The 23870-nt window shown below is 42.7% G+C and overlaps 1 protein-coding gene across 1 annotated transcript in view; it reads right to left on the bottom strand.

Annotated features, from left to right (window-relative positions):
* Positions 1-23870, bottom strand: part of FHAD1 (forkhead associated phosphopeptide binding domain 1) — a 189718-nt gene that overhangs the window by 125720 nt on the left and 40128 nt on the right. Inside the window, 3 exon segments of the mRNA XM_036745951.1 lie at positions 507-630; positions 17295-17696; positions 22547-22629. Of these exon segments, the coding sequence (XP_036601846.1) occupies positions 507-630; positions 17295-17696; positions 22547-22629 (609 nt within the window).

The raw sequence follows: 23870 nt of genomic DNA, 5'->3' as shown, positions 1-23870 counted from the left end.
AAAGTTGCACAAAAGCCTTCTTCAAAATAATGTTTTAAGCCTTGGAACATAAGGCCCTGTGGGGTGGGAGTGGGGTCTCTAGGTTGGGCTCATGGAGCAAGACAGTGAGATTTTAGGACACTGGACCATATGTACTTCTGTAGAGGACATTAATGGATAAGGGAGCAAACTGGGACAAACTGGGGAGGAGCCACCCTGGGTTGGGTGAATTATAGGGAGTGGGACAAGAAAGAAACTATCATTTAGCACTTTGCTAGTTTAACTAACTATTCTTACTAACTAGGTTCTATATACAGTTATTTTGACCTTCCAGGGTAAAAGTACTGTCAGTCCCCTTTAAATTTTGCTGCCCTGGGAGAAAGATCTAGTTGCCTCACCCTTGTTACAGTTCTGTCCCTCCTCAGTCTATGACTGCAGCGGTGAGACGTGCCATCATGTTGGCACAGCCTGGCCTCTTCTACCCTCCTCCTCCTGCTCCCATATCCTCGGCCTCAGAGTAAATTTACCTGAGCTCAATGCTTTGTCTTTCTTTAAATTCTCCCCTTCGGCTTTCAGATTTGCAATCTCCATGTTTCTCTCAGTGAGGGTCTGACACAACATATCACTGTATCCTTTTTGGAGACCGGTGATCTGTGGGAGTCAACACAAAGTCAGAAATGGGGCAATCAGCTTCAGCCCGGGCCTATCCTGCTCTGAGACTTACTGAAGTTTGGATAACTATTCTCAGACTGGGGGGAAAGATGCTGAATTTCTCAGATCCAGCCAGTGGGGAACAGAAATATACAAGGTTTTCCTAAGTCATGCTGCTATAAATTAATTTAGAATCATAGAACTGGACGGGACTATAGAGGACATCTAGTCCAGCTCTGTGACCCCTGGATAAATGTCCCCTGGACCATTCCTAATAGGGGTTCATCCAGCCTTTGTTTGAATACCCCTAGTGATGGGGAACTCACTCTACTCCATTTTTTTGGAATGCCCCGAATATTGGAAATTTCAGCCAAAATCTGGGTCCCAAGAACTTCTATCCATACTCCTAGCTTTTCCTCCTCAAAACCAACTAGAACAAATCTATTCCCTTTTCCATGTGATAACTCTTCAAATACTTGTGAATAATGAAAATCTTTCCCCAAGTCTCTTCTTGTCTAGGCTAATCATCTCCTTTTATAACAACATCCTCCCTTTTATAACAAGTTTTTGAATCTTCTCACATCATGATTTCTTCCTTTTTTAAAATAGTATTTTATTTTTTTCCAACTGTATGTAAAGACAATTTTTACATTCATTTTTACAAAATTATGAGTTCCAAAATTTCCCTCTCCCTTCCTCCTCTCCCCCTTCCTAAAATGGTAAGCAATTTGATATATGTGCAATATCATGATTTCTTTCATCTGGCTAGGCCTTAGTTTGCCAACGTCTCTCCTAATGGGTTATTTCTAAAAATTGTGGATAAGATTTGTTGTTGTTCAGTCATTTTCAGTGTGTCCTACTCTTCGGGACCCGATTTGGGGTTTTCTTGGCAAAGATACTGGAGTGGTTTGCCATTTCCTTCTCCAGCCCATTTTACAGATGAGGAAACTGAGGTGAATAAGAGGTAAGTGACTAGCCCCGGATTAAGTGTCTGAGGCTGGATATGAACTTAGGAAGATGAGTCTTCCTGACTCCAGGCCCAGTACTCTAAACACTGCCCCACCTCGAATGCCAGACAGTAGTTCCTGGGAAAGAGAGCTGGGGGTCTTAGTGGACTGCAAGCATAATGTGCATCTACACTATGATATGAAGAAATTAATAGATTAATAAGGTTTTATTGTTAATTATTACTTATTAGTGGATAATTTAGAATACACATATATCTTTGTAGGAATAGTCACTGCACGAAGCTAGATTTTGTAATGTTTTTTTCTAAAGTCCAAGTTTTTTTTTTAGTTTAAGTGGATAATTCCTAGTCTAAGTGGAAATTCCTCTTTTCTTTAGCTCCTTGAAGTAAGTTCCTCTTTCCAGCAGCTGCAGGAATAATATTAGTTTATCCGCATGTATCGTAAAAAGCATTCCTGACCACAAATGTCTGGTTACAGAACAAAATTTCTAAGGTAGTCCCACTTTGACAGGCAAGATGATAGGTCCCAATCTGCTAGAAAATATTAGATTTAATCCTTGTCACATGTGCTACGCCCCTGACATGCTCCCACTCCAAATGTTGGCAACGGTATACCAAAATGCAGCTTCAGACACTTCCTAGCTGTGTGACCCTGGGCAAGTCACTTAACCTCTGACTGCCTGACAAAACGGATCCACTGGAGAAGTAAATGGCAAACCACTCCAGTATCTTTGCCAAGAAAACCCCAAATGGGACATGAAGAGTTGGCCATGAATGAAACGACCGAACAGCAAAAACCAAAATATACTCAGCTTGCTTCCAGAAGTACCTAGCCTAACCACAAGTCGAGTGCCCTGCCTTGTTCTATTCAATTATGTTCAAAATAAATTTCTCAGGATTTCTGTGACTTGTAATTCCTCTTTTTCTATTATGATAATGAGCTCTGTAAATCTGTCAGTTGTCTGTGACTACTGAGGAGTCAGTTGACCTGAGTTGTTGGCAACGGCTAGCCTTGCAAATAAATCATTACAGTCAGAAGCTTTGTATCGCAGATTTTTCTATTTCAGATAATAAATCAACAGATACGGCATCCGGGCGGTACAGTGGCCAGAGTGCTAGACCTAGAGTCTGGAAGAACTGAGTTTAATTTCTGCCACAGATACTTATTAGGTGTGTGACTCTGAGCAAGTCACTTAACCACCATCTGCCTCAGTTTCCTTATCTGTAAAGAGATTTTATATTATATTTTATATTACATTACTATCCTAATAATAGCCTCTGCTTCACGGAGTCATTGTGAAAATAAAATGAAATAAGGCTTTGCAAACTTTAAGGTACTACTGTATATAAAGTATTATTATTAAAAGGGTTAATAATATGCTTTTTAAACAAGTTAGTATCTTTTTATTTATACCCATGACTTCATTGGTGTAGGGAACTAAAATGCAGATTAACAACTACAGACATAAGTCGACCATTCTGCAGACTTTTACCTAAAGCTATTTTTATGTAATTTTAATTGCCCTGGACTGGCACAGGGCACTGTATGTCTTCAAGGACACAGAGAAGGGAGAGCAGGATTGGGAACACATAGGCCAGTGCCAGTCTCAAGTGGGCCTGGCCAGAATCGAGAGGAAGAAGATGGGGTGGGGGGCAGGGGGGCAGATTCGGGGACAGGACATGGACAGAGACAGGAGAGGACCTGCCACAGTGGGAGTGGGAAAAGACACAGCACCAAGCACAGACCCACAGAAAACAGACACTAGGATTGGGCATGCTGGGGGCTGGGCAGAGCAGGGCAAAGGTCTCCTCTTGGTTCCTGAGGTTTCAAGTCAAGTCCCCATCTGGCAGCCCAGGTAGTAGCAGTCTCTCATCTGTTCTGCTTTCACTTGAAGGGTTTATTTTTTAGGGTTTATTATATATATTTTTACAGTGGCGGAGGTGGGGGAGGGGGTGAGAGGCTGCAAAGCCCTGAGCAGAGGGGCAGGAGCAGAAAGAGACTGAGAGCATAGTATGTACAGTAACATTAACATTGGTGTTTTTTGGGAAAGCAGATTTCTTTCAGAATTTTTTGTGTAAGGTCAAATTTGCATAATGCAAATTTATGTAAAGTGAGAACTTTCTATATCCTGCAACCTATAGTCTTGGTCTGGGCATTTTTCTCTGGATCTTTCTGATTCCAAGGCCAAGTCTCTACTGTTGCCTCTCAGTTAGTGACATCCCAGGGCTCATTAATATCATTGGAGCACCCAGAACAGGAGAGCTTATAGACCCTCTCTACTCTGCCCAGGTCAGACTATATCTGGAATATTATTGCAATTCTGAGAACCACATGTTGCAAAGGATATCGATAAGCTAGAGAACTGGGCAATCGAGATGGGGAAAGGTCTCGAGAAAGGTCATATGACATAAGCATTCGCTGAAGGAATTGGGGATCATCTACCTGGAGAAGAGAAGACTTAGGGGCACACGATACTTGTCTTTAAATGTCTGAAGGGATGTCATGTGGAAAAAGGATTACACTGGTCCTGCTTGGTCTTGGAGGGGGCGAGGGCAGAACCAGGAAAAGGGTTGGAAGATGCCAAGTAGTCAATTTCCGTTCAATGAAAGGAAGAACTTTCAAATAATCTCAAGGTATCAGAAAAGTGAAATGGGCTGTCTTGGGAGAGAGTAGGTCCCTCCTCATTGGAGGCCCTCAGTCAGAGGCTGACTACTATTGGGCACACCCAACACTGTAATGATTGTGTTTTAGGTACACCCAACACTACATTGACCACCTATTGGGTGCACCCAACACTATAATGACTACCTATTGGGTGCACCATTGAGGGGAGCCATGTTCAAGGATGCCATGACCTCTGAAGAGTTCTCTTTTAACTCTGAGATTCTATGATTCTCTATTTTTTGTTTCTCTTTTTCCATAACACAGAGCCTTCTTATTCCATATTTAATTGACATTTCAATCTCTTCCTTATGTCCTCAGAGGGATGCATGAACAGCTGTCACTGGGGCTGGTTTACTCTGGAATCTAACTCCCCAAGACCTTTGATTTTTTATAAAAGTCCAGCTGTTAGTCCCCAGAATAATACTGACATTGTCTGAGTCAAACACAAGTTCAAGGTTAAGTGACAGGTAATATAAATTCACTTTCCCCAGAACCAGGCTTTCAAATAGCCCTTTCTTTGCTCACTCACTGAAGATGACTGCCAACCTTAGCCAGGAAAATGATCAAAATTCATTCACTACCTCTGTTTCTCTCGGGGTAAAGTAGAGAACTGGGGTGAAGTAAGGAAATCATAGGACCATAGATTTAGAGTTGAAAGGAGTTCCAGGGCTCTTCTAGTCCAGGGGTCCTTGACCTGGGCTTGGTGACCTTGGTTTTAAAAAGAAATTTTTGATAACTATATTTCAATATATTTGGCTTCCTTTGTAATTCTATGGATTTTATTTTATACATTTAAAAACCATGATTCTGAGAAAGGATCCAAAGGCTTCACTAAACCCTACCAAAGGGATCCAGGACAAAAAACAGTTTAAGAACCCTAATCTCATCTTCTTTTGTTAGAGATGAGGAAATTAAGACCCAGGAGGTTGTGACTTGCTTAAGATGAACAAATGAAAACGCATTTATTAAACACCTACTATATGTCAAGCACCTACTATGTGTCTGACACCAAGGATACAGATACATCTACTGTTAAGTACCGCACCAGACACTAGGGATACAGACAAGCCTACTGTACACCTACTATGTGTCAAGTGTTGTACCAGACCCCAGGGATGCACATATATTTACTATGTGTCAGGCACTGCACTAGACATTGGGGATATAGACACACCTACTATGTGTCAAGCACTGCACAAGACATCAGGGATACAGCTGTATCTACTATGTACCTACTATGTGTCAAGAACTATGCCAGACACCAGGGATACAGATATATCTACTATTCACCTAATGTGCATCAAGCAGTGCACCAGATACTGAGGATACAGATATGCCTACTATACGTCAAGTGCTGTGCCAGCCACGAGGAATACAGATATATCTACTATGTGTCAGACATTGCACCAGACATTGGGAATATAGACACACATAGTATGCACCTACCATATGTCAAGCACTACATCGGACACTAGAGATATACCTATACCTACTATGTACCTACTATGTGTCAAGTACTATGACAGACACCAGGGATACAGATACATCTACTAAGCACCTACTATGTGTCAAGCACTGCACCAGATACTAGGGATACAGATAGATCTATTAAGCACCTACTATGTGTCAAGCACTAGACCAGATACTAGAGATACGTCTATACCTACTATATGCTTACTATATGTCAAGCACTGCATAAGACCCTAGAAATATACCTATACCTACTATACACTGACTGTGTCAAGTACTGTGACAGACACCAGGGATACAGATACATCTACTAGGCATCTACTATGTGTCAAGCACTGCACCAGACTCTAGGGATACAGATACACTTACTACACACCTATTCTGTACCAAATACCACGCTAGACACTGCGAATACAAAAACAAAAAGCAAAAACCCGCCCTCAAAGAGCTAACATCCTAACAGGGGATAAAACACAGAGGACAGGGGCCTCCAGGAAAGGCGGCTCTGGTCCAGGGAATCCCAGAGAAGGTGAGAGGACCCCCCAGGGCACGGGAAGGCCAGGCCTTTTCCAGCAGCAATGGAGGCATTGCTTTGGTCAATGTTTTTAGAGCAAGACGGAGAGGTGGCAAGTGACAAGATGCCTCCCCTGGCTGGTGAGTAGTGGACTTGAATGAAGGCCCAATCATGCTCTTTTCACCTGTATTAAAGAGTAAACACAGTGAGAACTCACTCCTCAGGAGGGCACTTAGAGGTTTATACCCATTGGGTAAGTAACACAAAGGCTATCTATCTTTCCTTTTACAGATGAGAAGACTGAGTCTTAGAGCAGTTAAGTGACTTATCCAGGGTCACACAACCAGTCAGCATCAGAGTCAGGATTCAAACCCAGGTCTTTTAGTTCTAGGTCAATTAACCAACCAGTCACCAAGCACTTAATTTAAGCGGCTCCTGCGAGTCAGAGACTATGCTAGTCACTGGGGATAAAATTCCAAAAGCAAATCAGGCCCTGTGTTTAAAGAATTTCTTTTCTCCTGGAGAGATGTGACATGTTTACAGAAAAGTATTCATTTTTGTCTCTGTATTTCCAGCACCTAGCACAGTGTCTGGTATGTAGTAGGCACTTAATGAATGCTTGTTGCAAAGAACTGAAACCATGAACTAAGAAATGCTCTTTCACATCTCACTGGGAGTTCCACCAATGTTATCACCAGGAATGTATGTTTTTAATAGTTGAAGCTGTTTTCTCTTAATGCCTCTGTTTGCCTGGATGCTCGCTAGAGTAGCAAGACCTGTGGGTCTGACCAATTCAAGGAGCTTTGTAGCTAATCAGCATGCATTCAGGGCATCCATGGAATGGAACCCTCAAACCCTGTTGTTACTTTAATGACCCAAACATACATCTATGTTGTCTATGACTGGAATGATTCCCAGTGTTACTATCTAGTAGCAATGATAGTACTGAACAAAACACAAAACTGATCAATGAAATGCTTCCAGATTTGGTCACTTAGTGAAATCTGGGGGCTCAAAGAAGGATTGGGGGGAGCTGCTTTTATTGAAGGATCTAACATCATTCTGTAAACACTTTCATGGCACCTCACCTGGAGAACGTAAGTTGAGAAGTCAAGTGGACCTAACACATGTTTTTTATTTCAGGAAGAATGAGCTTCTGTTCAATAGACTGTCTTGCTCCAGGCACTGAGCTAATGCCATATGAGATGGCAGTGGGATGTGGCCATGTGAATAGCCATAGATTCTAAACCAACTGTGGATACTAGTTCTGAGAAGTCTTGTTCCCATCCTCTCTACTTACAGACCTAACTGGCACGGAGTCACATTAATGTATTGGTCCCTGGAAGGGAGACACTATTATTATCCTCACTTTACAGATGAGGAAATTGAGGCACAGGTGATTATATAGCTAGTGTTTCTATAACACGTCAAGGTTTGCAAAGCCCTTTACAAATATCGACTCGTCGGATCCTCACCACAACCCAGGAGGCAGTTGCTATTATTATCCCCACTTTAGAGATGAGGAAACCGAGGCTGACAGAGGCTGACTTGCCCAAGGTCACAGAGCTAGTAAAAGGGTCGGAGGCGAAACTTAGAATTTGAGTCTTCCTGTCTCAAGGCTTCCTGTCTCCTGTCCTGGAGGTGGCACCAGCGAGTGTCTTCTCAATAAAGGCTGAGGACACTCTCCCCTCAGTCACTGGGAGATGTTCTGTTCATTCTGGGGGAGACTCTAATAGCTACAAACAACAGAAAGGTCTCTTTGCCCATTGGATTTGCTTGGTGGGGCGGGGACTCTGATCTGACAAAATACGCTGTATTTGATTACAGAAGCCAGTCCTATGTCATCTCCCTCTCACCCCTCCTTGCCCCCCCCCCTTTATTTTTTACCAAACAGCTGTGATGTCAGTAAAGGGAATTTGTAATGGACAGGGCTTGTGCATTTCTAGGACGCAGGGTGTGCGCAACACTTTAAATTATGCAGTGGCAAGGAGAAATTTTGAGAACCAGAGGACAGAGACATAGGCATGGGCACATTCCTGCCCTCCCCCGCCTTAAAACAGATGTGCAATGTCACACCCAGAGCTAAAAATATCTCCTGCCAATTTATGTATTTTAAAATGGCATTTTAAAAACAGAACAAAACAAATTTATATCTAACCTATGTCTAAATTATTTATATCTAAATAATTTGATCTAAATTTTCATGTAAATTGATCCAAATAAATATCTAAATTTGAAGGAGAATGAGAGTCTCTTTTAAGATTCAGGGCACAGTTATAACTAGGATGGTGAGACTGGATAATTGCCACAGGGTGCTGAAATTTAGTTGGTGTGAAAATTTAGCAAGGTGAGCTCCTGGCCCTGTGCTCCTTCTGGCTTCCCTGGCAGTGACATCACGGGTGCTATGGCCTCCATCTGCCCACCGTGGATAATGTCCAGAGCATCTCCCCTGAATTGGCTGGTGCCAAGGCCTCACCCCTGCCTACAGCTGCTTTGAGGCCCCTGTACAGTACTATTTCTTCTGGATGCTGTTTCAGCTTCTCGTGTCAGGTCCTAAACTAGCTTGTTCTAGATCTGCCTCAGGGATTCCATTTAGGAAAGTTGGTGTCTTAAGAAATCCCATTGGCAGCAATCTTCAGAATTCATTATATAATCTTCAGTTGTTGTTTAGTCATTTCTGTTGTGTCTGACTCTTCCTGACCCCATTTGGGGTTTTCTTGGCAAAGCCACTGGAGTGGTTTGCCATTTCCTTTTCCAGGTCATTTTACAGATGAGGAAAACTGAGGCAACCAAGGTGAAGTGACTTGCCCAGGGTCACACAGCTAGTAAGTGTCTGAGGCCGGATTTGAACTCAGGGTTTCTTGACTCCAGGACCAGAATTCTATCCACTGTGCCACCTAACTGCCCTTGAATGTTCAGAACCTGCCCTACTGTAAGCACTGCTTACATCTTCAAATAATAGATTCTATTGACTTCAGTAAGTCAACTAGGTGGCAAAGAGCCTAAGAGGAAATTACACTTATGAAGAGTTTTTGTAAAGACAACAAAGTGAAATTCTTATTTAGGTCAAGCACTCGGGTTGTTCCCTACTCCCAAAGTAAAGGCAGGGTGATGTAGCCTGAAGGTCCCTCTTATAGACTTGAGAGGACCAGGTTGGGACCTTGTCTCTGGTATTTGCCATCTGTGTGATTGTGGACAGGTCACTTTCCTGGGTCTGTTTCTTCTCCAGTGGATTGGCCTTTAATGTCCTTCTATCTGTAGGTCTGTGATTCTATAATTACATGAATTCTAGGACCCCTCTCCAGCTCTGAATCCTATGAATAAGCCCAGGAAATGCCCCTTTGCAAAAAGTCCAGAATATCAAAATACTAAGCGTTCACTGTCAACCTCTTGAGTACTGTTGGTGTAAACTCCAAATGTGAAATTCTAAGGTTTCTCAGTCTTTTGGCTAAGATTGAAGAGTCACATTTCATTGATTTGGTCACTAGGTCTTTTTAGGTTTCTATTTCCCCATCTGTAAAATGGGTGGGTAGAATTACATTGCCTCTGAGGTCCTTTCCAGCTGCTCTAAATCTGTTGTCCAAAAGACAGGGTAGAAAAATTATCCAAATGGTTCAGTGAGGGGAAAGAACGGCTTTTACCTGAATTGTCTAACTACCTGGGAATTTCAAGAAGCCTAAATTATCTGGATGACTGACCTCAACACCCCACTTTGTTTTTAACCATGGACATGCCTTTGTTATCTGGATTTGAAAAGAGAACCCCAACAGCCCAATCCTCCAATTTTTGCCATCCTTATAAAATACCTGTTCTTTCAAGGATTGAATCTCAGCCTTTTTATCACCCACATTCCTTTCAAGGTGTTCTAGCTTCTGACACAACTCCACTTCACTCTGGCTGGGGGCTGTCTGCGATGACATCAGCTTCTGAGACACGGCGGCCATTTCATTCTGGAGATTGGCCATCCCTGCGTCTTTGTGTTTGGATCCCATTTCACAGCCCCAGGGGCCATCAGTTTCTTGTTCCAAGTGCGGAGTGACGTCATCTTGGGTGCTGAACCCACTGGGGCTGCCGCCCAGCGGTGGCTGCTCGGGCTGTGGCTTACCGACAGGTTGGAACTGCTCCGTGTGCACTAACATACCTCGATTCTAAAGAGTTTTCAGAGAGTAAAAGAATTCAGGGAAATCTGGGTCTGGGTTTTGTTTTTAAGGCTCTTTCTGTGGTCTGGATGGCAGCAGCAACTTTCATCCCATTCCATTCCGACCTGATCTGATCGATCAATGGATCGATCGATCAATAAGCATTTATTAAGCACTGATTCTGTGCTCTGTGGGTACTGTGCTAGGCACTGTAGAGTCAAAGACGAACAATCCCTGCCTTCAGGGAAATTACACTCTGAGAATGGAGAGTAGGCATATATGTGCAGTACATATACAATATAGTGCATATATATTCAAACTATGCACAGTAAATACAAGGTAATTTTTTCTTTTTGGTGGAGGAGGTATTAGGAGCTGGGAGAGTCAGGAAATCTTCATGAAGAAAGTATCTCTTGAACTGAATTTGGAAGGAAAGTGGTGAAGGTAGGCGTGGAGCAGGAGATGGACTATTATGTAGGAAGAACAGGAAGCTAATAATGGTCATCGCTGGCATTTCTGTAAGGCTTTCACGTTGGCAAAGTGCTTTACACATATTATCTCATTTGAGTCTCACAGCAACCCTGGCATTTGTTATTCCTATTTTTGTGAAAAAGGAAACTGAGGCAGACATGATGAATAGCTAGTGTTTCTATGACACATTAAGGTTTGCAAAGCACTTTACAAATACCAACTCCTTTGAGCCTCATGGGAAGTGCTATTATTATCCCATTTTGCAGATGAGGGGACTGAGGCAGATGGAGGTTAAGCAACTTATCCAGGGCCACTTAGCTAGTAAAGGTCTGAGGCTGGATAGATTTGAACTCAGGTTTTCCTGTCTCCAAGTCCACTGCACCCCCTAGCCTCTCCAGCTAGATTGTAGCGGTTTGTAAAGCAACATAAAATAAGGCTGGAAGAATAACTTGGGACCGGGTTATAAAAAGCCTTATAGGCCAAACAGGAACTTTTATGAGACCCTGGAGGCAAGTGACTCGATATGTGGGGTGAGAGAGAGAATTCAAGGATAATGCTGAATCTGCAGACTGGGGTGATGGGGAAAATAGTCATGCCCTTGATGGAGAAAGGAAAGTTCAGAAGATGCTGGGGTAGGGGTAGAGGTGGCCATAGTGAGTTCTATTTTGGGTAAGTCGAGTTTGAGAGGCTTATGTGACACAATTCAAAATATTCAGCAGGCAGTTGGTGATTCATGTCTGGAGCTCAGTCTGGAGGTGAGTAATTAGCATAGACGTGATAACTGAACCCATGGGAGTTGACAGAATCATTGAGGAGATGTTGGGAGAAAAGAAGGCCCAGAACAGAGCCTTGGGGCATGCCCACAGTTAGGGGGCATCATACGGAGGATGTTCCCCCAAAGGATCATGTCACCTAACAAGCGTTTAGTAAGCACCTCTATGTATAAAGCCCTGTGTGAGGTGCTCAGGATACAAATATGAAATAATAACTATAATGGAATCCATATAGGGTTTTAATATTTGCAAAGCACTTTGCATATATCATCATCTCATTTAATTCTCTCAATAACCTTATAAGGTATGTATGAGAAGTACCACTACTTCCATTTTACAGATGAAGAAACTGAGGCTTAAAAAAGTTAACTGGTTTATCTAGCATTGCATAACTACTGTGTCTGAGGCCGGATCTGAAACTGAGTCTTCATGACTCCAAGGTAGCACTCCATCCACCATGCCATGTTGACTCTTAGGACAAAAGGTCTTGCCCTCATGGAACTTATATTCTACTGGGGGAATATGACCAGTATATACATAAGTATATCTATCTATAGCTCTATCATATGTCTGTATATACATATAAAGATATATGTATGTATATATGTATATGCACACAGATATATATGTATATACACACATAGATATATAGACATATATCTATAGATATCTATATCTATGTATGTGTGTATTTAACCTGTTACCATACCTAACTCTCTTCTTACCTTTAAAAAAATGGCCACTGGGCGCAGGATAATGAAAATTTGGGAAGAAAGAGCTCAATAAATCAGTTTCTTAGGATTGTCCATCTCCTTTCACTGGGAGACCTGGGCAATGGAAGTTTGTACCAGCCATGAAGCCATCCTTTATGGAAGAGAGGAGCATGAGATCTGTACTCAGGGTCCAGGGATGGGGACTTCCTCTTCCTTCACTGTCTTTGAGATTTGGACTTCATGGTCTCCAGGTGGGCGATGGAGCCTGGGAAGCCTCAGTTCTTTGAACTGTGAGTTGTCCATGAGGTAATCCAGAGCTTCTGGGACTGGGGCTATGCCGGTCATGGGGGCCTCTGATGCTGAAGCCCCACACTGTATTGGCTGGCAACTGGATCTGCTAGAGAATAGCTTAGATTCTCAGATCTTCAAACAGATAAGGGGGTTGGAGTTCAAGCAGAAGCATGTATCCTAAGCTTCAAGACTGGAAGCAATGAAGAATCATATTGATTGGTGAGCAAGGCAAGGAGGGTTTTTTCTTTCACTGCCCTGCTTTTCCCAAGATCTTCCTGCTATAGTCCAGGAACTGGAGCTGGCATCACATACACCAATACCTCTCCCCTTATACTCTTCCATCAACTGCAGGTGTGAGTGGTTCAGTGACTTTTCCTGACACTCCAAAGATCTGACTGGTAAAATTTGGAAGCTGGCTAGAGCTGGACAGAGCAGCTACATGACACCATAGTGCACAGAGCACCAGGCCTGGAGTCAGAAAGACTCATCTTCCTGAATTCAAATCTGTCCTCAGACACTTACTAGCTGTGTGACCCTGAGCAAGTCACTTCACCCTGTTTGCCTCAGTTTCCTCATCTGTAAAATGAGGTGGGGAAGGAAATGGCAAACTACTTCAGTATCTTTGCCAAGAAAACTCCAAATGGGTTTATGCAGGGTCAGACATGACTGAAATGAAGAAACAACAACAAAGAGGTAGATAACTCCATTTAGGATTCCTTAACTCCTTTCCATTTTTATTATGTTCAATATGTTACATGTTCATGGTATGTTGTGGACCTATGGCCAAAGAAAGGAGAGCCCAGATAGAAGATTGAGACTTTAGAACTCTATATTTTATCTTAAAAAATTCTTAGTAATATTATATTTCATCCCCAAGCAATCTAATCTATCTACCTTAGCCAACTAAAGCTAATTATCTATGGGCTGGGTGTCCTCTGGTGACCAGTGGAAATATTGTGGTATTTTGGGCTATTCTCACAGGAGAGTAGCTGAGGTGGCTCATACAGAGCGCCATCTTGTGGACAACTCAGCTTTTTAACTCTCTTGCTGGATAAGTAATATAGGGACATGTTGCCATCTTATATATGCTTTAAGGCAACACATGAACTGAATTAGACTGCTGACATGGCAGTGATACAGGCCTAGAAATGTCCCTGCATTATATTAAATGTCACATACATGGTGCTTTGAGGAGAGCGCACTAACAAGAAGGGGGATCCAAAAATCATAGAATCATTGAATTTTGGAGTTAGAAGAAACCACACCAGACCACCACACCAGAAAGGGATCTCTACTATAACATACCTGAAGGATGAAGTTGTCATCCATTCTTTGTATGAAAACCTCCAGTGAGGGACGGTCTACCACTCTCCAGGCAGTTCATTCCACTTTTGGACAAGTTTAAATTTTAGGAATGTTTTTTCTGCGATCAAGGCTAAACTTGACTCTGCAATTTCTACTCACTGTTCCTGATTCCTCCTTCTGCTGCCAAACAACAAGTGTAATACTTCCTCCACATGTCAGCCCTTCAAATACTGGAAGAAAGCTATTATGACGCCCCTAAGTCTTTAGGGGCTAAACATCTTTATTTCCTTTAGCATTCTTATATGGCATGGGTTTGATGCCTTTCACCATTCTAGATGCATTCCTCTGCACACTCTGTAGCTTAGTGGTTCTAGAGTGTGGTCTGGGGACCTGTGGGGGTTCCCAAGACCTTTTCAGTGTGTCCATGAACTATTGTCATAATAATATTATCATTTTAATTTCTCCTATGGTAAATGTCAACAGACAGAACTCTCAAAAATAAAATAAAATAAAAACTACAAGCTCTTTGGGGTCCTCAGTTTTTAAGAGTGTAAAGGAGTCCTGAGACCAAAAAGTTTAAGAACTGTTACTCTAGTTTAGCAATATCTTTCTAAATCTGTGGCTCCCAGAACTGAACATAATTCCCTGGACATAATTTGAATAGGCCATAGTTCTGATGGATCTTGTCTTTGTTGTCATTCAGTCATGTCTGACTCTTTGTGACCCCCATTTGGGGTTTTATTGGCAAAGATATTGGAGCAGTATGTCATTTCCTTCTCCGGCTCATTTCACAGATGAGGAAACTGAGGCAAACAGGGTTAAGTGACTTGCAAAAAGTCGCACATCTGGGCTCAGCCCCTTATTTCTGGAAGCTCAATGCAACCCACGATCACATTAGCTTTTTCACCTCCCCCATTCTGTACTTGTGAAGTTAATTTTTCTAATTCATATATAAAAGTTATATTTATCCGTACTGAATTTCATTTAATTAGATTCAACCCAGTGCCTTAATGATCAAGTTCCTTTTGGCTCCTGCCTCCGTCATACAGTGTGTTCATTATCTCATTTTTTGGTGCCATCTGTAAACTGAATGAGCATGCCATCCACGCCTTTATCTAAATCAGGGATAAAAATGTTAGACAGCCCAGGGCCAAACACAGATCCCTGGGACACTGCACTGGAGATCTCTTGCCCAGTGGATATTGAATCCAATAACTATTCTTTGAGTCCAAGCATTCAACCAGTTCCAGATCCATCTCATTACATTATCACCCCGGCTCCATCTCTTCAAATTTCCCACAAGAACAGTGTGAGATACATTATTAAATTTTGCTAAAAATCAAACTAATCTATATCTACAATCTTCACTTGATTTACCACTTTAGTGACCCTATCATAAACGGAAATGAAGTTAGTCTACCATAACCAGTCAATGATGAAGGCGGGCAGACTCTTTGTAATTATGTATTCCTTGTCTAAATGTTCATTAAGCAATCCTTTAATGATTTGTTCTGGAATTTCCCTAAGAATGAAAGTCAAGCTGGCTGGCCTACCCATGATAAACACTCTTCTCTTTCTTCCTGGAGGAGCACAACATATGCCCTTCTCTGGTCTTGCAATATTTCTGCCATTTTCCATGATCTCTCAGATATTGCCACCAATGACTCAACAGTTACAAAAACTAGTCCTATCGGTAGCTGAGGATGTAATTTATTTGGAAAAGATGACCTGAATTCATCAAGGGTGACTAGGAGCTCCCTGGCTCTTTCCTTACTTAGCTTGGGTATCACCTCCCCATTGACCATTTTTATTCCATCATTCCCAGGGAAAAGGGAATTCTCCATGCCAGGAAAAAATAAAATTGGATTCAAGCAGTTCTATCCTCAATTTGTTGTCAATTATCATTATCCTATCCAACTCAAACAGCAGGCCTATCTTTTTTTGCTCCTATTTTTTCTTCTGACACAGCTAAAAACAGCAACAACTCAAAAAACCCCTCTTGGTCATTCTTAGCTTGCTCATTCTGAACCAAAATATATAAAAGTAATATCAGGACTATGTTATGTTTATATTCTTGTTCTGTCGTGTCTTACTCTTTGTGAAACACTTTGGGGTTTTCTTGGCAAGGAAACTGGAGTAGTTTGCCATTTCCTTCTCTAGCTCATTTTACAGATGAGGAAACTGAGGCAAACAGGGTGAAGTGACTTGCCCAGGGTCACACAGCTAGTGTCTGAGGCCAGATTTGAACTCAGAAAGATGAGTCTTCCTAATCCAGGCTTGGTGCTCTGTGCATTATGGTGATTATAGCTGATTCTGTCCTGTATATAGTAGGTGCTTAATAAATGTTGATTGCATTGGACAACCTGTCAAGTCAGTAACACAATATTATCACCCTTGTTTTAGAGATGAAAAAATTGATGCTTAGAGAGATAAAGTGGTTCACCCAAGATCACACATCTAGTAAGTGGCAGGACTGAGATACACAGCCAGGTTTTAGTGTCATGGAACAAGCATTGGATTTAGAGTTACAGAATCTGGGCTCAAATCTTAGCTGTGTTACTCACAAATTGGGTGACCTTAGGAAAATCATTAAATCCCTCAGTGCCTCACTTTTCTCATCTGTAAAATGAATGGATTAGACTAGATAGGGGTATAGCTAGGTAGCACAGTGGATAGAGCATTGGGCCTGGAGTCAGGAAGACTTGAGTTCAAATGTGACCTCAGACGCTTATTAGCTATATGACCCTGGGCAAGTCACTTCACCCAGTTTGCCTCAGTTTCCTTATCTCTCAAATGAGGTGGAGAAGGAAATGGCAAACCACTGCAGTATCTTTACCAAGAAAACCCCAGGTGGGGTCACCAAGAGTTAGATACGACTGGACAAGGACAACGTCAAACATGCAGCCTACTGGCCACATGTGGCCCATGACATTTTGGAGAAAGGCCTGAACCAGATTAAAATGTAACTGGGAACCAGTTAACAGAATTAATAAAAATACAATACAAACATAGATAATTTTACTATGTGGTTTTCTAAGTCACTCTGTGTCTGCAGGGCTCTCACATATGATCTAGTAGACTCTTTTCTATTTGAGTTTGACGTCACCGGCTACATGGTCTTTTTGAGGTCTCTTCCAGATCTGCATTTATGCTCAAAAGGGATGAGACAAGCACTTGGGGAAGGGGATGGGAAGGATGGCCAGTCCTTATCTAAATTGCCTAATAACTGTGAGTGCGGAGGGACTTAGGTTATCTGGCCTCAACACTCTGCTTTGCTTTCACTATGGAGACATCACCGTACATCTGGATTTAAAAACAAACTCAATCCTCTATGTCTTGCCATCCTTACACAATACCTGGTCTTTCAAGGATTGAATCTCAGACTTTTTGTCATCAATGTCCTGATCCAGGAGCTCCAGCTTCTGACCCATCTCGACGCCACTCTGGCCGGGGGCCGTCTGCACTAACATCAGCCTCTGAGACATGGTAGCCACTTCATTTTGGAGATTGGCGATCACAGAATCTTTGTGTTTTGATTCCATCTCAAAGCCCGCCAGGCGGTTGACTTCCTGTCCCAGGTGCTGAATGATGTCATCCTGGGTGTTGAGCTCATCGGCAATGGCGACCAACTGAGTCTGCTCCAGGTGTGGGATGCCGCCGTGGTGGGACTGATCCAGGTGTGAGATATTGATGAGGTGGGACTGCTCCAGGTGGGGCCAATTGACCAGGTGAGACTGATTCAGGTGCATAACTGGGCCCTAAAGAGGTTTTCAGAAAGTTAAAAGGGTCAGAGAAGATTTGGATTGCTCCTTGCTTTCAAGGTGTAATCTATGGATGTGATGATGCCAACAGTGCCTAGAGTTAAGAAGACCTGCGTTCAAATCTGACCTCAGACATTTACCTTTGTTTGCCTCAGTTTCCCCAACTGTAAAATGGAAATAATAATAATACGTCTCAGGGTTGTTGTGAAGATCAAATTTAATAATTTTTAAGTGCTTAGCACACAGTAGGTGCTATATAAATGTTAATTAGCCCAAATATTTGTTAAGCGACTATTATGGGCAAGGAATATCCCTGTGCCAGGCCACCCTGCTTCTCTCACTGATGAGGTCCTCTTGAGGCCTCATTTTGGGAAGGGGCCCAGGCTGTTTAGCCTTTATTCCCCTCCTGGCTTTCTGGACTTCAAAACTATGACCTCCCCCAACCACCTTTTCAGTTTTCTTTTGTGTATGTTCCCCATTAGAATATAAGCTCCTTAAGCAGGGATTGTCTTTCTTTTTGCTTGTATTTGTACACCCCCCCCATTATCTATGTTGTATTTTTATTAATTTTGTTAAACATCTACAGTTTAATCTGGTTCCGGAGCATGGAAGTTTTGCAGGCGCATGTAGGACCTCCGGTAGTGGATAACTTAGAAGACTGAGAGAACAAAGTAAGGGAGATAATTAGGAGGCCATTGGAGGAGGAGTCCATGCTAGAGGATGATGGGTGATGGTGGTGTGAGTGCACAGGAGGGGAGGTACCTAAGAGATGTTGTAGAGTAGAAGCAAAAGCACTTGGTAACTGATTCAATATGGAGGATGAGGTTGGGAACCTGCAGGAAATTAGGAAAAGGGTGAGCACAATACCTGCAGGGCACACTGTAAGTGCTTAATAAGTGCTTACCTCATAAGGCTAGGCACTGAAATGAAGAACATAATAATAATATTATAATAACTGACATTTATATAGTACTTTAAAGTTTGCAGAGCATGTTATATACATTATTTTCTCATTTCAGCCTCCCCTTGGTACTCAGTCAGTTGTTTTTTTCAGTCATATTCAACTCCTTGTGACCCTATTTGGGGTCACTGGAGCGGTTTGCTATTTCCTTCTCCAGCTCATTTTAGAGATGAGGAAACAGAGGCAAACAGGGTGAAGTGACTTGCCCAGGGTCACACAGCTACGATGCATCTGAGGCCAGATTTAAACTCAGGAAGATGAGTCTTCCTGATTCCAGGTCCGGCACTCCATCTACTTCAACACCTAGATGCTGTCCCCCAACCCTTGCCCCCTTCTTTTACTACATATAGCTTATGAGAGTCATATAATTTAGAACTAGAAGGAATCTTGAAGCCCACACAGGATAACAAGATTATGATTTTAGAGCTTGACAACCCTCTAGTCCTGCTCCATCATTTCACATTAAAAAAAAAAAACTGAAATCTCCTTTTAGGGTAAATGACTTGCCCAAGGTCACATAAACAGTAAGATACAGAGCCAAGAGTCGAACCCAGGTCCTTATTACTATCTCCATTTTACGGATGAGAAAGTTAATGCTTAGAGGGGAGGAAAATGACTTGCCCAGGCCACTCAGTTTGTAATATCAGAAGCAGAATTTATACCCTGATCTTAAGGTCCTCCTGATCCTAAGGCCCGCCCTCTGCCCGCTAGACCAACTAACTACCTACCTGTCACAGAGGCGTCCCACCCACAGCATCACATTTTGTCTCTAACCAAACCATCTGGGAGGATTCCAAAGCAACGATAAAATAAGGTCTTGCCAGGAGCCATCAGCAAAGTTTAGAAAATGAAAAAGCAAACAAACCAAAAAACCCAACCCTACACCTTTGCCAAAATCTGCTATGCTAAGACTGGTCAAGCTGCGGCAGCTATTTTCACAGACAGCATTCCTTTTCTAAGTCATTTCCCGTCTGGCTTGAGCTCCCACCATGGTCAGAGCCTCCCTCAGAGCCTCCGCCAGTGTTAGAGCCCTGATCCTTCTAGGATCTGCTTCCCTCAGGAAGATCTGAGGCTCTTTGTTGTTAACCATTACTGACATCCCTTCCTCCAAGGGGCTCGGAACAAAAATGCCGGGAGCCAAACAACAATGTGTTCCTGCTCATTCATCTTTTTCCCAATTGTGCCCAACTCTTCATGACCCTGTTTGGGGTTTTCTTGGCAAAGATACTGGAGTGGTTTGCCATTTCCTTCTCCTGCTTATTTTACAGATGAGGAAACTGAGGCAAACAGGGTGAAGTGACTTGCACAGGGTCACATAGTTAAGTATCTAAAGCTAGATTTGAACTCAGGTCTTCCTGACTCCAGGCCCAGCACTCTATGCACTGTGCCACCTAACAGCTGTCATCTGTATAGCACCTACTCTGTACTAGGCACGGTGTAAGCACTTAAGTGCATGACAATTGTCATCTCATTTGGTCCAACAACCCTGGGAAGAAGATGCTATTATCACCCCCATTTTACAATTGAGAAAACTGAGGCAGACAAAGGAGGGGTTTTTTTTTGGTTTATTTTTGTTTTCACTGACTTGCTCATGACTGCACAGCTATTAAGTGTCTGAGGCTGCATTTGAACTCAGATCTTCCTGCTCCTGGCCCAGCTCTCTATCCACCTAGCTGCCAAAAGCACCTGGAGCTTGTCCAGCCACCTGAGTTTGAATTCTGGAGTGACTTCAGGTAGTGGGAGCCATATAGAGTACAGAGGCTAGTTTGGAGTCAGAAAGACCTGAGGTCAAATCACCTGTATGACCTTGGGCAGTCATTTAACTGTTGCCTGCTTCGATTTTCTCAATGTAAAACTAGGCACCTCCTTCTCAGCGTTGTTATGAACATCGCATGAGATCATGTCTGTAAAGTGCTTTGTCAGTTATCATCCATACCATCGTTATCATCATCTTCCTCCTCTCTGACCCTCTGTTTCATTATCTGTTAAATGAGGGAGTTGGGCTAGCTGGCCTCTAAAATGCCTTTGATCTCAGAAGTCTGTGGCCCTATGCCCAAAATCCCCTTAATTCCCATTCATTTCCAATGTCACTGCCTTGAGAGGAGATGGGAGACATAAAGGCTCTTCTGCTCCTTAGCCTTCAAGTTTGGAATGGATGACTCGTTTCTGCGTGTTCCTCCTCCACATTGAATTTTCTAACTCACATGATCTATTACAGTGAGAGGAGAAGGATTGGGGCACAAACCATCTAGGCTTGACCCATCAGGATAATCAGGAAAAACTATCGGCATACAGCATCACCACAGAATGTAGCCTGATGTGCCCGCCTTCTTGGCTTCATCTCCCAAGCATTTGACTCGTCCTTTTCTGCCCTGAATCCTTGAATATAGCAAGGTTTCTTTCTGGTGTCTTTTCTAGGTGCAATCCCCAGGACTAAGATGCTTCCTAGCTATGGAAGTCCAAGATCCTAAATCTTCCCCCTTCACAGTCCCTAAAGCCTTGTACTAAAAGTGTTAGCCTTCCCCCACAATCTATCTCCAACCAACCCTTCCTAAACTCACTTCAAATTATTCTCATTATAAATAAATGACTGAATAAATAAATAAATAGATTATTCTAGTTCATGCCTTTAAATAAATAAATAGATCATTCTCATTCATGCCTTTTATGTTCCAGCTGAACTATGTGCTGTCTCTTAAAAATGGCATTTCATTTTCCATCCCCATGCCTTCTCAAAGACCCAACTTTCATGCTCCCTCCACCTCATCCCTGGAATATAATACATCTTTACTTCCACCTCTCAGATCCTTGCCTCCCATCAAGGCTTCATTTAAGGGTAACCTCCAGGTAGCTGCTGGAGTGTTGGTTGGTTGCCATCATCTCTGTCCTGGGTTCCCGGGATTAGTTCACATTCCATTTTTGAAATACTGCTGTTGATCCTTCTGGTGGTTCTTTCCTCTCTCCCTCTGTCCCTCTGTCCCTCTGTCCCTCCCTCTCTCTCCCCCAGAGTCTCATGAAACCTTAGGGACCTCAAAGGGAGAGCTTTAGTCCTTTTTAGTCTTCTGGTCGAAGAGGACTAGAACAAGTATGGCTCTTCAGCCTCCCTATTAAGTGGACACCCAGCCTTGGCTTGAGGGGGAGAACTATGGAAAAGCTTTGCAAACTTTAAAGGGTGATATAAATGTCACCTGTCATATCATGGTCATTACCGGCATCATTACCCTGAAGACCTCCTGTGATGAGGAATTCACTATCTCTCAAAGCTCTCCATTCCACTGTTTGATGACTAATTGTTAGGGATTAAAAAACATTCACATTGAGCCTAAATCTGCCTTTTCGCAGCATCTCAGTCCGCCTACACCCCAGCGTTATAATTGATCCCCATTTATGATTTATTGTCAATATGAAATAAACATTGCTGGGACTTACTGTTGTACCTCTGTCTCTGTCTCTGTTCCTTCTTCTTCTATCCCCTCTCCTCCTCCCTTTCTCCCTCCCTCCTTCTTTTCCTCCCTCTCACCTTCTTTCTTCTTTCCTTCTTCTCTCTCTCCTCCCTCTCCCTCCTCCCTCCCTCCCCCCTCTCTCTCTCCCTCTCTCTCTCTTTCCCTCTCTCTCTTCTCTATCCTTTCCCCTCTCTCTCTTTTTCTCTCTCTTCCCTCTTGTCTCCCTCTCTTCCCCTTCCTTCACCTTCTCCTTCTTGCTTTCCCTCTCTCTCCTATCTCCCTCCCTCTCTCCCTCCCTCCATCTGTCTCTCATTTTCTCTCTCACTTTCATGCGCATATCATCTCTTATCTACAGCACTATCTACCCACTAGGGCAGAGGGAATCACTTTTTATGGAGCTTCAACCAATCAGCAATTAAGCCCCTTCTACCAGGAGACCTCACCTTTTCATGAGGTGCTGTGGAGGGTTGATCCAGATTACAAAAGCCCTCATCAGATGACCAGATTGGGTCTCCAGCTGTCCAGACTGAAGCACAGCAATTCATGAAAGACAAACAAAAATATTGTGAGTTTTTGCATCACGAAAGTTCACCATATCCATCCATTTATCAATAACAAGCATTTATTAAGCACTTACTATGTACCAAGCATCGTTGGAGATACAAATACAAAGAACTTCTCACCACTTTCCTGACATCTAAAACCACATTACTAACCACCTGCTGGATATCTCTGCTTAGACGTATGTTCCATGGACATCTCCAACTCAACATGGAGAGTCAGAAGGGTGTGGAGGAAGGAGTATTGGATCCAGAAGGATCAAACTTGAAAGGATATATGACAAGTGGATAGGACACCCGACTTGGAGCCGGGATGTCCTGAATTCAAATCCTACCTCGCACACTAAGCTGTCGGGCCACAGACAAGATACCTCATTTCTCTGTTTTTATCTTCTCATTTGTAAAATGAGAAGCTTGGACTCCGTGGTTTGTAAAATCCCTTTCAGCTCTAAATTTATGATCCTATGATCTTAGGTCTAAACACAGCTCATTCTCTTCCCTGAAAAAATATGACCCTTTTCTTAATTTCTTACAGGTTCCCAACCTCAGAATCATCCTGGAATTTTCACTCTCTCTTGCCATCTCCACTTCTAATCAATTACCAAGTCCTATTGATTCCGCTCTCCTTGTGAGCACCTCCCCTTCTCTCTGTTCACATAGTCGTCATTCTCTAGCACAGAGTATTACAATAGCTCCCTAATTGATTTCCCTTACTTTATTTTCTCCAAGCCATTCTCTGCCATAGGTGTTAAACTTACAGGTCATGTTCTGGAATCAGATTAAAATGTAAATGCTTAACAAAATAAATAAAAATACAACATTTGTTCGTTGTTCAGTTGTGTCAGACTCTTTGTGATCTCATTTGGGGTTTTCTTGGCAAAGATACTGGAGTGGCTTTTCCAGCTCATTTGACGGATTAGGACACTGAGGCAAATAGACTTGCCCAGGGCTACACAGCCAGTGAGGGTCTGAGGCTAGATTTGAACTCGAGAAGATTGAGGCTTCTCGACTCCAAGCCCAGCACTCTCTCTACTGTGTCACCTACTGCCCCTAAAAATACTGATTTGTGCTTTTCTAAGTTCTTATGCAGCCTCTCATTTCAAAAATGAAGACTAGATAGATGGTCTTCAAGGTTCCTTCCAATTCAAACACTCTCAATTCTAAGGGCCCTCCCAGCTCTGACATTCTGTGTTCTAAGGGCCCTCCC

Source organism: Trichosurus vulpecula, chromosome 2 (assembly GCF_011100635.1).
Source record: "Trichosurus vulpecula isolate mTriVul1 chromosome 2, mTriVul1.pri, whole genome shotgun sequence".
Taxonomy (NCBI): Eukaryota; Metazoa; Chordata; class Mammalia; order Diprotodontia; family Phalangeridae; genus Trichosurus; species Trichosurus vulpecula.
Note: the sequence above shows the minus strand (reverse complement) of the source record. Positions and strands in the feature narration are given on the sequence as shown.